Source organism: Pelobates fuscus, chromosome 13, assembly GCF_036172605.1.
Source record: "Pelobates fuscus isolate aPelFus1 chromosome 13, aPelFus1.pri, whole genome shotgun sequence".
Classification (NCBI taxonomy): Eukaryota; Metazoa; Chordata; class Amphibia; order Anura; family Pelobatidae; genus Pelobates; species Pelobates fuscus.
Window position 1 is genome coordinate 94,265,533 of NC_086329.1, and position 17,600 is coordinate 94,283,132.

General features: G+C 43.7%; 1 protein-coding gene across 1 annotated transcript in view; it reads left to right on the top strand.

The window, feature by feature from the left end:
* The window catches only part of PCP4L1 (Purkinje cell protein 4 like 1), a 52,111-nt gene that overhangs the window by 32,841 nt on the left and 1,670 nt on the right, over positions 1-17,600 (top strand). Inside the window, exon 2 of the mRNA XM_063440103.1 lies at positions 15,613-15,670. Within this exon, the coding sequence (XP_063296173.1) occupies positions 15,613-15,670 (58 nt within the window). The remainder of the gene's footprint in view (positions 1-15,612; positions 15,671-17,600) is intronic.

The following is a 17,600-nucleotide window of genomic DNA, read 5'->3' on the forward strand; positions in this document are numbered from 1 at the left end:
CCAGAGAATCTGCCCAGTTACTCTGAGAATTGTCCCCATTCACCCTGAATCTGCCCAGTTGCCCTGAGAATCTGCCCTTTCACTCTGAGAATCTCTATCACTCTGTCCATTCTCCTAGATTCCATTTCCACCCAGCCTCACTAATGAAACACGTAACGAGCAGAATGGGGTGTCGGCATATAATTAAGATTTACACAGCAAAAACAGTTTGGATGTGCTATTAAAGGAATGCAAAACTGTATTCCTAACACTATAGTGTCCTTCTGCCTCTGCGTCCCCTCCCCCCAAGCTTTCCAATGGGCATTTTCACGGCGCTGGATGTCCTCATGTGAAGCGTGTCGATGTCCAATGACGTTTCACAGTGTGAATTGAGGAAGCGCCTCTAGTGGCTATCTGGGACACAACCACTGGAGGCTTTCTTAATCTTGCAATGAAATCATTGCAGTTTCTCTAAAACGGTAATGTTCTGCACTGCAGGTTTAGGGGAACAGGGACACAGCACTCAGGCCACTTCAATGAGCAAAAAAATGTTTGGGTGCCTATAGTGTCCCTTTAAACTACCTGACTTGTATGGTTTCAATTGTGACTTCATAACCTTATCCCTATCTCAGTTAATGTGTTCTCCTCTCCCCACTAGGTCCTCGCTCAGTTTTAGCACATTCAATTCATTAGGTGGCAGAGAATGAAGGACAGAATCTGAGTCCTTAAATAACCTAATTGCTGTTCAGAGAGATGTAGGTTCTGCTGCTGGGATAGATTCAGCTGGCCTCTATTGATCTCATTCCCCCACCCTCATCTCCTCCAAAGTACAGTCATCTGACCCCCACCCTGACCTTTTTCACTGATTAATTATCCTCGGAAGAAGATCAGTCACCTGGCAAACCCTCCCATCCCCCATAGGGAGCATTTAGTTTATTTTTCTTAAGGACAGAATTTACTGAATCCATTATAAAGGACCTCAGGTCCAACAGCAATAAAAACAGGGCTTTCTTCTGGCTACAGCACAGTTATGTGTCAAAATGTGACATTGGTGACCTCTTATACAGTGTTAATATGGTTCCCAGGCCTTTGTAATTACTAAACATCAATTTATTAAATGTAATTCTCTCTCATGGGAAACATCAAGTAGCCTTTAAATCAGAGATTGCCATTTCTCAAGGTAAGACACCGGGTTACGGGGCAAGAGAAAAAGGAGAGCAGAACCGAGAAATAGAGAGAGAGTCTAAACGGAGAGATCAAGAAATGGTGATAAGGGCAGATTAAATATCTTTAAAGTGAATTCTGCTTTTACAGTGTATATAAGTGTGGCTGGGGTGGCATTCAGACGGTATAGGGTACAAAGGAAGGGTGGGTGAGGGCACAGGGTGAATTAGTAAAGGGCAAGAGGGGTAAAAGCCAGACACCGTGAGGGTAGGGATGGAATTACATTTATTGGGCTTTATTGCCCTCCATGATGGCATCTCTAGTAGATGTGCCCCCAGCTAGCAGAGGAGAGAAATGAGAAATGAGCTACACATCAGGGGTAGGGCAAGTATAGTAAGATGGCTTTGTCATTCTTAGAGTGGTTGAAAAGAAAGAGTGACTGTGATCAGAACAATACAAAACCAGCCGAGGTTGGGTCTCCATAAATGCAGTCACTCGACAAGCCATGTCAAACATTCTAAAGGTCCATACAATCGAGACGTTAACTGGGTCAATACCAAAAACAAACTGGAATAATTCTATTGGCCAAACTACAAATGGTGTCCACGACAAGGTCAAGGTCTAGTAGTGGTGATGTATGCATTTTCATACCTACTAATTTTTCTAAAAAAAGGTTCAGGGCAGGAGGGGTCAAAGCTATGAAAGGGGATGTGTCAATGACAAATTCGATGTCACTAAAATTTGTACATGCTAGGGCATAAATTTCACTGGCCAATGGCTAGTGGCGAGTGGAAAATCTGAAATTTTGCTGTAGGTGTTACTGCATAGGTGTTAAAGCATGTATACATCCCCCTCCTAAAAAGAGGAGGACACCAAAGGGATAACCCAGGGTTGTGTAATTACATTAAGGAGGTATGTACTTCTAGTGCTAGAAGTTAGCATTGTCTGTGGCTAAAATATATGATCCTTAATTTTGGGCACAGACTTGTTCATGGTCTGCAAGATATCTGGGCAATGGGTAATAATGGCAATTATCCCTAGTTACTCCTACATCAAAACCTCATGTTTTAGTCTTCATCTCATGGATACAAAGATTACAAATTCGAATGAAATGAGATCTCTAATCCCCTGCATAAATCATACCTTTTTATACCAAACATTAGTATTTCTAACACTTGCTGTGTACTTTGCTTTTCCATTTCAACTGATGAATATAAAAGCGATCTGACAGAGGAGTCTCATTACGTCCCTTTGAAATTCTGTCCCCACGGCTCGGGGACCCAGATGAATGATTGCGGAGTGGATTAATCGGTATAAATACGCAGCACTGTGTGAACACACACCTGCTAATTTCCTTTTGTAGTTATCTATGGAAATACTCTACGTTAACCCTCTCCGCAGATCTTAAATAGTAGATAAAAATAAGAGATGCATGATTTACTCTTCAAACAGACTTGGTGTAATGGAGAACTTTAATTCTTGGGAATTAAAAGCAGGGTAATGATTTTTATTTGTAAATGAAAATCTAAGCATGCTGTAGTGGTTATGGTGCCAGGATTCTCCAAACCTGTGAATGATCTCACATGGTGTTACCCATGGGTGAAAAATTATATGAGGATCTGTATCGTTTGGGGTGATTAGGGAGCTTAGGGAGTGTTCAAGGCCAGGGTGAAACCTTACTGAGAGTGAAAGCTAACGTGCACAGCGTCATGAAGGCAGGTTCTCCAATAGCCCTAATTATCCTAAGCTTAATACCCCAAAACCTAACTACTAATTAAATGACTTAACAGGATATATAGTGCGTTATCCTGTACCCTTACAGCGTCAGCAGCAGTTTACACAGCACTATAATGACATCTGGCATTATAAACAGCGCAGTAGTGCTACATTATACCACTGCTAAAATGATGGCGACTTTTTAAAATCAGTTTTTCAAGGCTTTTTTTTTTTTTTTATCATATTAAAATAATATTCAACAACATTTAATTTAAAAAAATCACACTGTACCTTTTATATTTGAAATTATACTTAAAGGGACGCTATAGTTACCAGAACCACTACAGCTTAATGTAGTGGTTCTGTTATCTATAGTCTGTCTCTGAAGCCTTTCCAATGTAAACGCTGTCGTTTCAGAGAAAAGGCAGTGTTTGCATTGCTGCCTAGTAACACCTCTAGTGACAGTCACTCAGACGGCCACTGGAGGTGCTTTGTGGAGCTGTGCTACACAGTGCGCAGTACTGAAGTTCAGTGTCTCCACCCTTTGCATGGAGGAACTCAACACTCCCCATAGAGATGCATGGATTTAATGCATTTTGTTTATGAGGAGATGCTGATTGGCGCAGCACGCCATTTTGCCCCTCATACGCAATGGCCTCCTTATGCGCAATAGCCTATCCAATGAGAAAGCATTGGATTGGTTGAGATCATCAAGATTAATCTCAGCCATGGAGGCGAGACCAGCGCAGCGTGTTTTAAGATTTGAATCTCTGCGAAAAAGGGGCCGGTGACCTAAATATAGATTTCAGCTGTGTAGTGTAAGGAAAACATGTTTGTATTCCTAACACTATAGTGTTTCTTTAAAAGGAAGTTATCACTTTATTTATCTGTCTTTACCTCTTTCAGGACCGATTTAGGCAAATCCCTAGTCATTGTCGCCAGTCATACAGGAGTTAATTAGACTCTATAGTCCATTTGTAAGGGTTCCTATATCACATAACAACACATAGCCTCCTCCTCCATCTCGAGGTCACTCTGGTTATGTTTAAATTCCTCTAGGAGTATTGTCTAAAAGTACCATAGAACCTGTATTCATTAAGGTAACAAAAGCTCAAGGTTGCTGTAAAAATGATGTAAACACGTTGCCTGTTATGCAGCTTTCGTATACAATGGAATTCTAAGGTCAAATTATTCAAAAGGAGCAATTGCTATGGAAACCAATATTACTGCAGATTGTTCCACTTGCAGCAATTTCCCCCGTAATTACTTTTTTTACAGAACTCACAATGATCCTCTGGGTCTCGGACTGAATGAGTAGATTCTCGAGGTCTCGGACTGAATGAGTAGATTCTCGAGGTCTCAGACTGAATGAGTAGATTCTCGAGGTCTCAGACTGAATGAGTAGATTCTCTGGGTCTCAGACTGAATGACTAGATTCTCGAGGTCTCAGACTTAATGACTAGATTCTCTGGGTCTCAGATTGAATGAGTAGATTCTCTGGGTCTCAGACTGAATGAGTAGATTCTCTGGGTCTCAGACTGAACGAGTAGATTCTCTGGGTCTCAGACTGAACGAGTAGATTCTCTGGGTCTCAGACTGAATGAGTATATTATCTGGGTCTCAGACTGAATGAGTAGATCCTCTGGGTCTCGGACTGAATGAGTAGATTCTCGAGGTCTCAGACTGAATGAGTAGATTCTCTGGGTCTCAGACTGAATGAGTAGATTCTCTGGGTCTCGGACTGAATGAGTAGATTCTCTGGGTCTCAGACTGAATGAGTAGATTCTCTGGGTCTCAGACTGAATGAGTAGATTCTCGAGGTCTCAGACTGAATGAGTAGATTCTCTGGGTCTCCGACTGAATGAGTAGATTCTCTGGGTCTAAGACTGAATGAGTAGATTTGCGAGGTCTCGGAACTGAATGAGTAGATTCTTGAGATCTCAGACTGAATGACTAGATTCTCTGGGTCTCAGACTGAATGAGTAGATTCTCGAGGGCTCAGACTGAATGAGTAGATTCTCGAGGGCTCAGACTGAATAAGTAGATTCTCGAGGTCTCAGACTGAATAAGTAGATTCACTGGGTTACCAGCCTGAAAGATTAGATTTTCTGGGTCTGGGGGAGAACAAGTAGATTCTCTGAGCTCTAGACGAAAGAGACACAACGAATGGCTAGGGTCTCTGTGTCTCGGGATGAATGACAAGGAAGTTGTGCAGATTCTTGTGGTGAACAAGCAAGTCCTCTTGGTGAAGAAGAGCCTCATGATGAATCGACAGATTCTTGAGGCAAAGAGGACAAGTCTTATGATGATGGGGCAGACTCCCAAATTCTCAGTAAGAATGAGCAGGGTTTCGGAATGCAGGGGAAGTTAGATTTTAATTATCATTATTTCAATGTTGAGGGACAATTTTTTAGGTTTTGGGGATGAATGTAATTCCTGCTTTGGTAGGATATCCTCGTACATTAGAAGCATTTTGATTTTCACATTTGTTGGGTCACCATAAGGAATATATTTTTGGGGGAGTATTACAGCGGAGTATGATGAATTTATGGATTCACTCGTTTAGCAAGATCCCAGGTAGTTATTGTGTTTATTATCAGAAACATAACTTATTTTAATGTAGGACTCTTTAAACTCAATTTATTCTATTATTATTCTGGTTTACAGCCAGGGACAGATCACTAATATCATCCTTCACTTGAAATCGCAGCATTGTTTAGTATATGATAATTTCCTTTCCAAGTGCCTCGTCGCAGCTAATATTATTGGAATCTCTGTGCATAACAGACACGTTAATAGCTATGTATTATGTCTGCGTGACTGCGTTCCTCTACATGTCACGTGTTCCATTTTCTCACTTTCCATGTACCAGCTTGTATCTGGATTTACGTAGGTGATGCTCGGAGGGTAACATCCGCTAATGATGAGTTATTTATTAAATATTCACAAGGATGTTTTTCGCCCCCTTTGTGATATCTTAATGCTTCTGCGTATTATCCTGCTTTGTAAAAAAATAAAAAAATAAAAATGGGATGTTTCAATTGGTAGAAAAATTAGTAGGGCAGTGGATGATCAGTGATCAGTGTACCCTTTTGCCATGTGTCCAACGTAATGTGGCCTGGGTGAGGGATTTACCCCATAAATTGCCAACATTTGAGAAAATTCCAGGAACACTTTTTAGCAAGTACACATGGAAATGTACACACACTCACTCAAACAGATACACACAATAACACATGCACACTGGCACACACACACACACACACACACACAAAATGACACACACACACAAATAAATAAACATGTATTTCTAGCCACTTTCCTGTAGGCCTCTGTGGTGGCTACACTGGCTGCACCACCAGTAGTTCTGCTCCTGGATTGTGGACTGGGATAGAACCCAGAACTCAGTTTGCTGGGACAGGAGCCCAAAACTTGGGACTGTCCCAGCATATTCTGGACCGTTGGCAACTATGCGTGACTCGACTGGGTAGCTGGGATGTGATTTGTATCTTTTAAAGAATTGGGTTCTAGGAAAGGACATATTCATCTTAAATCTGTTATAATGAGTCAAGCAGTAAATTTCACAGAATGGTGCTGCTCGATAGACTTCTTGAGTACGTGGGCAGGTGTTAGACAACATGGTGGGGTTGCACGGCATGACAGAAGCTGTAAGACGAGTTCCAGGAATTTCTGCTTTGTTTAGTAACATCCTGTAATTAGCAATTTCAGTATAATGAAATAAAACCTTTAGTATGACAAGCAGTCAATTTTATATTTGAAGTTCACCCTGTTTATGTGCCATATAAGTCGATAGAGAGCCTAGATGTCCCCTTGGACTTGCCTTCAAAGAGGTTAGACCTTGGACGATGGTTGAACAATGGAACCAACAATGAGAGAAATTCATGGACAAAATCTTTGACATACCTGATGAGTCTTGGCAAGACTTTGCTGAATGACCCCCCTAAATAATAGCGAGCTTTCTAAATCAGATCACTGTGCACTTTATAATGGTGTAGAAAGCTGTGGGTTATTTACAGAGTTATCAATTCTGAAAAGGTAAATATGGACGGTGGTTTGGCATACCTTGAAAAATTCTAAATGGCTTTTCTCTGACCCATGACTGTGTGGCCTCTAATTCCGACATGTCAGATGACCGCATATACAGCGTAGCCAGCCAATTGCATTTCCCATGGTAGTTTCACATACATCGCCAACAATAAACAGTCCATCTTTAACATCATTGAGATATAACTAAGAGATTACTGAATGCTGGACCACTAAGGGTGCATAAGGACTAGACTGCCTCGAGTAACCTGACACCAGCGGGGACAAGTGTGATGCTGAACCCACATTGGGACTGCATCCTACAAATCGGGACATGTGGGAGGTATAGAGAGTGCTGTGAGGGGGTTGTGAATGTGGCTTGAATGATTAAATTGGACCGGCATGCAGGAGAGCAGAACATTGCAATACCTGCCGAACAAATTAAACATTCATTCTAGATCTAGAGAGAGCATGGGGGAAACTGCAGGAGTTCGAAATCTTAAAGAAAAGATGTATATTAACCAGATAACTGGAACGTTATGGCGCTGTTAAACTCGACCTTAATTTCCCTCATTTGCCCCCAAATCACTTTATTTCTCGTCGGGTCTCTTTGTGTGTTTCTCGTCACCGCTGAGATGGTGTGTAGGAGTGCGTGCTTCATTCCCATTTGCAATAAACGTGTCAATTAGCGAGCAGATCTGCCTCATTCTATATAAATAGTAATTACATTTGTTCGCTTTTCCTAACTGGCTGACAGCAGCTGGCGAAAATAACCAGATCTGACTTTTTTTGTAATATATATATTTTTTTTTTATTCGCTGCTGTTCGAGTGATTGGTGTAAACGTGGATAAAAGTACATCTGTTCAAGCTGCTCATCTCTCATATCTTCGTCTAGATCAGGGGAAGCCGACCTTCGTCACTCCAGTTGTTGTGTGGACTACATCTCTTTTAATGCTCTTACAGCCATAATGTTGGCAAAGCATCATGGGAGATGTAGTCCACAACATCTGGAGTGCTGACGGTTGTCTAAAACCTGATCTCGATAGTAATCAGATTTATAGTTTAAATCCTGGCATTTAGTAGACTTTTTTTCTCTCTAGGGAAAAAACATAAATAAAAATGCACAGTACAATAGCTAAATTATTTTATACTTGATATGATAAGATGTTCTATGATGCTTTTCTGAGAATTCCTTCTTAAGTCGTAATCACCATAACCACTTCAGTACAATGTAGTGATCATGGTGGCTTTAGCATAGGCATTGCTACAGGGGATAAGGGGGGGGGGGGGAATCGTATTGTGCCCCTGCACTAAGTTTTATGGCAGGTGGGTTAATCCTAAATCTCCCTCACTGGCCAGGCTGCGCCAATGGCGAGCAAGAGGCGGGAGAACTTAATCTCCTTCCTTCTACTGTTTCAGAGTGTTTGCGCGCGTTACTGCGGTAATGATCTGATACCCATTCGGACTGCCAGGGATATGGATTCCCGCCTCACTGGCCAAAGATAAGGCTCAGGCCGGGGGGAATAAATGCTTTTATGAATTTATATATTTTTTTACTTTTACATTTATGAAATGATCAATTATCCCCTCTCTGCTGCCCCATCCACCATCAAAGAGCGTATCTTCCATCCCCCTTTACCTACTTTAGCCATCATTACCTACCCACGACAGCCCCTATTATCCCCTGTACCTAGTACAGCTCACCCATCACAGCTGGCTTATACCTCTGCATTCACTAAAGCCCCTATTATCCCCTGCACCCACTATAGTCTCTATCCACCCTGCACCCACTATAGTCTCTATCCACCCTGCACCCACTATAGTCTCTATCCATCTGCGCCCACTATAGTCTCTATCCACCTGCACCCACTATAGTCTCTATCCACCTGCACCCACTATAGTCTCTATCCACCTGCACCCACTATAGTCTCTATCCACCTGCACCCACTATAGTCTCTATCCACCTGCACCCAGTATAGTCTCTATCCACCTGCACCCACTATAGTCTCTATCCACCTGCACCCAGTATAGTCTCTATCCACCTGCACCCACTATAGTCTCTATCCACCTGCGTCCACTATAGTCTCTATCCACCTGCACCCACTATAGTCTCTATCCACCTGCGTCCACTATAGTCTCTATCCACCTGCGCCCACTATAGTCTCTATCCACCTGCACCCACTATAGTCTCTATCCACCTGCACCCACTATAGTCTCTATCCACCTGCACCCACTATAGTCTCTACCCACCTGCGCCCACTATAGTCTCTATCCACCTGCGCCCACTATAGTCTCTATCCATGTGCACCCACTATATTCTCTATCCACCTGCACCCACTATAGTCTCTATCCACCTGCGTCCACTATAGTCTCTATCCACCTGCACCCACTATAGTCTCTATCCACCTGCACCCACTATAGTCTCTATCCACCTGCGTCCACTATAGTCTCTATCCACCTGCACCCACTATAGTCTCTATCCACCTGCGTCCACTATAGTCTCTATCCACCTGCGCCCACTATAGTCTCTATCCACCTGCACCCACTATAGTCTCTATCCACCGGCACCCACTATAGTCTCTATCCACCTGCACCCACTATAGTCTCTATCCACCTGCACCCACTATAGTCTCTATCCACCTGCACCCACTATAGTCTCTATCCACCTGCGTCCACTATAGTCTCTATCCACCTGCACCCACTATAGTCTCTATCCACCTGCGCCCACTATAGTCTCTATCCACCTGCGCCCACTATAGTCTCTATCCACCTGCACCCACTATAGTCTCTATCCACCTGCACCCACTATAGTCTCTATCCACCTGCACCCACTATAGTCTCTATCCACCTGCACCCACTATAGTCTCTATCCACCTGCACCCACTATAGTCTCTATCCACCTGCACCCACTATAGTCTCTATCCACCTGCGCCCACTATAGTCTCTATCCACCTGCACCCACTATAGTCTCTATCCACCTGCACCCACTATAGTCTCTATCCACCTGCACCCACTATAGTCTCTATCCACCTGCGTCCACTATAGTCTCTATCCACCTGCGTCCACTATAGTCTCTATCCACCTGCACCCACTATAGTCTCTATCCACCTGCGCCCACTATAGTCTCTATCCACCTGCGCCCACTATAGTCTCTATCCACCTGCACCCACTATAGTCTCTATCCACCTGCACCCACTATAGTCTCTATCCACCTGCACCCACTATAGTCTCTATCCACCTGCACCCACTATAGTCTCTATCCACCTGCACCCACTATAGTCTCTATCCACCTGCACCCACTATAGTCTCTATCCACCTGCGCCCACTATAGTCTCTATCCACCTGCACCCACTATAGTCTCTATCCACCTGCACCCACTATAGTCTCTATCCACCTGCACCCACTATAGTCTCTATCCACCTGCACCCACTATAGTCTCTATCCACCTGCACCCACTATAGTCTCTATCCACCTGCACCCACTATAGTCTCTATCCACCTGCACCCACTATAGTCTCTATCCACCTACGCCCACTATAGTCTCTACCCACCTGCGCCCACTATAGTCTCTATCCACCTGCGCCCACTATAGTCTCTATCCATGTGCACCCACTATATTCTCTATCCACCTGCACCCACTATAGTCTCTATCCACCTGCGTCCACTATAGTCTCTATCCACCTGCACCCACTATAGTCTCTATCCACCTGCACCCACTATAGTCTCTATCCACCTGCACCCACTATAGTCTCTATCCACCTGCACCCACTATAGTCTCTATCCACCTGCACCCACTATAGTCTCTATCCACCTGCACCCACTATAGTCTCTATCCACCTGCACCCACTATAGTCTCTTTCCACCTGCACCCACTATTGTCTCTATCCACCTGCACCCACTATAGTCTCTATCCACCTGCACCCACTATAGTCTCTATCCATGTGCACCCACTATATTCTCTATCCACCTGCACCCACTATAGTCTCTATCCACCTGCGTCCACTATAGTCTCTATCCACCTGCGTCCACTATAGTCTCTATCCACCTGCACCCACTATAGTCTCTATCCACCTGCACCCACTATAGTCTCTATCCACCTGCACCCACTATAGTCTCTATCCACCTGCACCCACTATAGTCTCTATCCACCTGCGTCCACTATAGTCTCTATCCACCTGCGTCCACTATAGTCTCTATCCACCTGCACCCACTATAGTCTCTATCCACCTGCACCCACTATAGTCTCTATCCACCTGCACCCACTATAGTCTCTATCCACCTGCGTCCACTATAGTCTCTATCCACCTGCGTCCACTATAGTCTCTATCCACCTGCGTCCACTATAGTCTCTATCCACCTGCACCCACTATAGTCTCTATCCACCTGCGTCCACTATAGTCTCTATCCACCTGCGCCCACTATAGTCTCTATCCACCTGCACCCACTATAGTCTCTATCCACCGGCACCCACTATAGTCTCTATCCACCTGCACCCACTATAGTCTCTATCCACCTGCACCCACTATAGTCTCTATCCACCTGCACCCACTATAGTCTCTATCCACCTGCGTCCACTATAGTCTCTATCCACCTGCACCCACTATAGTCTCTATCCACCTGCGCCCACTATAGTCTCTATCCACCTGCGCCCACTATAGTCTCTATCCACCTGCACCCACTATAGTCTCTATCCACCTGCACCCACTATAGTCTCTATCCACCTGCACCCACTATAGTCTCTATCCACCTGCACCCACTATAGTCTCTATCCACCTGCACCCACTATAGTCTCTATCCACCTGCACCCACTATAGTCTCTATCCACCTGCACCCACTATAGTCTCTATCCACCTGCACCCACTATAGTCTCTATCCACCTGCACCCACTATAGTCTCTATCCACCTGCACCCACTATAGTCTCTATCCACCTGCACCCACTATAGTCTCTATCCACCTGCACCCACTATAGTCTCTATCCACCTACGCCCACTATAGTCTCTACCCACCTGCGCCCACTATAGTCTCTATCCACCTGCGCCCACTATAGTCTCTATCCATGTGCACCCACTATATTCTCTATCCACCTGCACCCACTATAGTCTCTATCCACCTGCGTCCACTATAGTCTCTATCCACCTGCACCCACTATAGTCTCTATCCACCTGCACCCACTATAGTCTCTATCCACCTGCACCCACTATAGTCTCTATCCACCTGCACCCACTATAGTCTCTATCCACCTGCACCCACTATAGTCTCTATCCACCTGCACCCACTATAGTCTCTATCCACCTGCACCCACTATAGTCTCTATCCACCTGCACCCACTATAGTCTCTTTCCACCTGCACCCACTATTGTCTCTATCCACCTGCACCCACTATAGTCTCTATCCACCTGCGCCCACTATAATCTCTATCTACCTGCACCCACTATAGTCTCTATCCACCTGCACCCACTATAGTCTCTATCTACCTGCACCCACTATAGTCTCTATCTACCTGCAACCACTATTGCCCCTTTCCCCTTGCATCCACTTCAGCCCCGTGCCCCCTATACCCATTACAGTACCTACTACCCTACACCCACTACAGCCTCTTTTACCCTCTGCTTCCACTACAGCCTCTAACCCTCCCCTTGCCTCCACTACAGCCCCATGCCCCCTATACCCATTACAGTTCATATCCCCCTGGACCTACTATTGCCTCTATGCCCCTTGCACCAACTACAGCTCCTATCCCTCTCCTACAGACCCAAATAATCCCTCTACACCTACTGCAGCTGGTATCACCCCTGCAACCACAACTGATAGGATTTAGTAGTGGGAATTATTAGTGCCCCCCCCCCCCCCCCCCTCCCCACAGTTTTGACTGTGGTATCGTGCCCTCCTGTGTATTGTACCTAGAGTCGCACTGGCATTAAAGGACCACTCTAGGCACCCAGACCACTTCAGCTTAATGAAGTGGTCTGGGTGCCAGGTCCTTCTAGGGTTAACCCATTTTTTCATAAACATAGCAGTTTCAGAGAAACTGCTATGTTTGTGAATGGGTTAAGCCTTCCCCTATTTCCTCTAGTGGCTGTCTCACTGACAGCCGCTAGAGGCGCTTGCGTGATTCTCACTGTGAAAATCACAGTGAGAGCATGCAAGCGTCCATAGGAAAGCATTATGAATGCTTCCCTATGTGACCGGCTGAATGCGCGCGCAGCTCTTGCCGCGCGTGTGCATTCAGCCGACGGGGAGGAGAAGAGGAGGATCGGAGGAGGAGAGCTCTCCGCCCACCGCTGGAAAAAGGTAAGTTTTACCCCTTTTCCCCTTTCCAGAGCCCGGCGGGAGGGGGACCCTGAGGGTGGGGGCACCCTCAGTGCACTATAGTGCCAGGAAAACAAGTATATTTTCCTGGAACTAGACTGGTCCTTTAAGTCTGTGGGTGCTGTGCTTGTTTTGTTTTGTTTTTTTGCCAAACTGTTTTGGAGTTCACATACTCCAGTACTCATACAGTCTGTCATTTAGAAAGGCTGAAGATGGGGCAGCAATATAGGTGCCTGGGAGAGCCCATTTTGTGACAAGAAAAAAGGGGGTTGTGCCCGTATTCTACTGCAACATCGGCTACTTTTGCCTAAAATGGGCAAATCCTCTGTTAAAGTCTCAGTTTAGTGAATAAACCCCTCGGGACGGGTTGCTGCTTTGTTCACTGACAATTTTAAAAGGAAAAAGACATTGTCGTGGATTTATCTAAACAGTGTCACTTTAACTGCTCTCTGAAGAGCTGCCAGCCTAGATTTTTATAGGGCCGGGAGCCCAGAATCTCTGGCTATGACCTCATTCATTATTAAGGGTTGTCATTTGTGATGTCAAGGCAGAATTATAGGCTATGATTAAGGTTTGTTGAAGCATCTGTCAGCTGCCTGCCTCATCTGTCACTTTGTGCTCCGTGGGTAATATCCCCTGCTCTCCGAAACAGCTGTACGCGCCAAACTCCATTTAGAGAGAGCATTCGTGATACGAAATTAAGCACATTATATTTTCTCTTTAGATTTGTTTTATAGGAAATGCTACGATGGCAAGATCGCTCAGTAAACGGCGTCTCAAGCAGCGATTGATGTAAAGGCTGAGTTGACGTTGATAATAAAATATTTTGCTGGTAGTGAGACATTCACGGTTAGCTACAGCATTCAAAGAGTTAACAGCGCTAGTCTACTATATTAAGCAGAATGGCATTTTCTACACTGGTATTATTTACTAGCAACAGCAATGCACCATTACGTTTAGCTACTGTGCCTCACTTACCTCCCCTTTGCTGTGGTCCTAGTAATCACATAAGATAAACTCATGTCACTTCCTCTATGGGGCAATTGCCCTGTAAGTATCCCCATCCCTTACTGTGCAAGAGCCAGTATGTCTCAAAACACAGTGACAGTAGTTTGCAGCCAAAGACGGTTAAAGGGAAGAAGTGAGAGATGGCTCGAGGAGCCTGCAGGACTTCTATGCAGGCTACAATCGTAGCCTGAAATGCCATCTATAGTACTCCATCTATAGGCTGCTTGGTATATAGCCAGGCAGCTGCACATAGTGCTTATAGCCATAAAAATATCATGACTGTAATACCACGGCGTCCGGCAGTTTGTGTAAGTGGCATTGCAAAAATGCAATTAAGTTCCTTAGAGATCCTGATAATATTAGGCCATTTTATCTATTTTTATTACACTTTCTGAAAATGGGAAAAAACACGAGATAAGAATAATCTGTAAAATGTTTTATTCCAATTATTTATGTAAAGAACAAATACTTACAGGGAAAACTGATACTGTGTAGCTTTAAACGTAACAAGTCGGCTATTCTTCCTAAATCCATTCCATGTTATGCTATTTTTTTTTTTATTTATTTATGGTTTACTTTGTAGTAAATAGGGATTAGTCTTAATGTCAAGTACTCAAATATATAACACGTTGAGCGGACTTACACGATGGATGGCCAGGAGGGTTTGGCAATCCGTTGCAGGACAGGTTTATCGATATTATTAACTTTCCAGGATTGTCTGTCACTGTGTGCAGGTGTCCCCTTGCCCCCATGGACGACATAGTGACTTTTTCAGTCGCGTACACACTTTAAATGACAATTGTCACATTAGAGATCAGAGTATTTTTAAGCCAGTAAATAGAATAGAATTTACCTGCAATTCTTCTTTTTATTATCTGCCTCTGATTGTGTTCTTATTATGTATGTCTGTCAATTAAACTACTCTCTGTTATAATATTTGCCTTCAGAAAAAGGCACAGACAAGGCATCTTATGCAAATTAACTTCTGCATTGATTCCCTGGTAACACGTAATTGTGTCAGACCAAAGGTTTGGCATTGTTTTCCATTATCTTCAAGTGTTGATTTCCTTTGTGACTTAAACACAAATTGAGCGAAATGGAAAATGCAGCAGTGCAGTGCAGTACAACATGCAACCAGCACTACTTTACTGTGATCATGGGTAAAGTAAATTTGCATTCAATGTCCTGTCTGTCGGTGGCTTTTCAGAGGTCTTCTCTCCAACATGATGGGTAAAGGGTAAGGGGAATAATTCCTGCCTTCTTTACCCCTGCCAATACTGTCTCCCCGTGCGTCACGATCATTTTGTCTTTGATGGAATTATTATTGGGATAACAAACATCTTGTCTGTCCATCGTTGTCGTTGCTCATTGCCTGTCTGTCCTTTTCACAGCTTCGGACCAACAGTGAGCTGCCTTCTACAAACCAGGCCTCCCGGAGCGAGGAAAAAGGTAACGTTGAATGCAGTTCCATACTTCCATTGTGTGCTTCATAAATAAATTAAATATAAGGTGCTTTCCGCTATGTCGTTCCTATGTTATTATATACAAACTGCCAATTAATCACTCATGAAAGGGTTTCAGAGCTAATCTAATGTGCCCAGCCCTGTTATAAAAACACAACTTTAATTTTGCTTTGTTTTTCCTCCTCAGTACAGCTGTTTGTTTTGTCCCAGACATCATTTACCCGCTCAGCTGGAAAGCTACCCCATGCATCCACTACCCTTTCTGTGCTATTTCAAAGGTTTCCGGTTAAATTTAAAAAACAGGATGCCGTTATGTAAGAGACCAATCCTGCTGAATATCAACACAGAAAAGGAGGAGACGATATTTAAAAGAAGATAAACTACCACAACAAGAGGACATAGTCTTAAATTAGAGGGGCAAAGGTTTAAAAATAATATCCGGAAGTATTACTTTACTGAGAGGGTAGTGGATGCATTGAATAGCCTTCCAGCTGAAGTGGTAGAGGTTAACACAGTAAAGGAGTTAAAGCATGCGTGGGATAGGCATAAGGCTATCCTAACTATAAGATAAGGCCAAGGGACTAATGAAAGTATTTAGAAAACTGGGCAGACTAGATGGGCCGAATGGTTCTTATCTGCCGTCACATTCTATGTTTCTATGAATACAAATCCTTTCTATGCAGTTCTGTAGTTTACAAAAAAAAACTGAATGCCACTATCTGTCGAGGGGTTTGATTCTAAGATCAGCCCCCTGTACGCTTATCCAGATAATTCCCTATATATTACTAGAGTGGAATCTTAAATGCGTGTACATTAAATTAATTACATTTATCAGGTAGAATAATTACTATGATGGAAACAAGTAGAAAACTCTGTGAGTGGATTGGAGATTTAAAAGCTTATTAGCGAGGACAAAGATTAAATAAACGCATTTTACTAAACCCCCTCACTCTCAGAATCACAAAGTGTGCTTATCTCCAACAATCCACTTTATTCCCTCTTTAAAGAATGATAAAAATCGAGTAGCCCTGTGTTTGTTATTGTGCATTTGTCTGTGTATTCTTGTCTGTGTATTCTTGTTTGTGAATGTATGTGGGTGGATAAATGGTTATTTGATGTGTTAATCTATGTATATTTGTGTGTGTTTATTAATCATTGAGTAAGTGGGCAAAACCAGTACCATGTGACCCGTTATTGGTCACAGACTAAATATGACTGCGTTTGCTGATATATGTGCGTCTGGGCGTTTGTGCGTTCATGTGCATTTATGCATTCACAATTTCCCCTCGCTCTGTCTGCATGAGCTTGTTCTCTATACTGCACCTCCTGAGAGTCAATCGATGCTCTCAAAGAAGTGGATTACAGGATGCATTTAATAATTGAAGCGTTGTATTGCTTTTCACTTTGGCTTTTTCCCACCGTTGGCATTAAAGGTGCGGTGCAGGCCCCGGCCATACTCTAGATCACAACTCTTACTTATACATTGATTTGAAGGAAATGTAAGTAGGTTAATTCGCTAAACTGGGAACTGACCCAGGAACGTCGCATTTTAGACCAAAGTAGCCAAACCGGAAAAAATATGCAGCTGTTATTTTTTTCAGCTCAGCTACATTAGCCTAGAATTTGTCGTTCATAGTCAATTTGTGGTTTAGTGTGTTCTTTCCAACTTTAACACTATAGGCACCCAGACCACTTCAGCTCATTGCAGTGTCCCATGTCCCTTAACCATAAGGTTACTGCAATAATTACCTTTTGGGGTTAAGTCCTCCTCTACCAGACTGCCACTAGAAGGACTTTCGGTTGGTCAGGCGACAAAAAGTCACCTAAATGACGCTGGACGTACTCACGCTGCGCATGAGGACATCCAGCGTCAATCAAATCCCCATAGGAAAGCATTGAAGGTATCCTGATGTGAG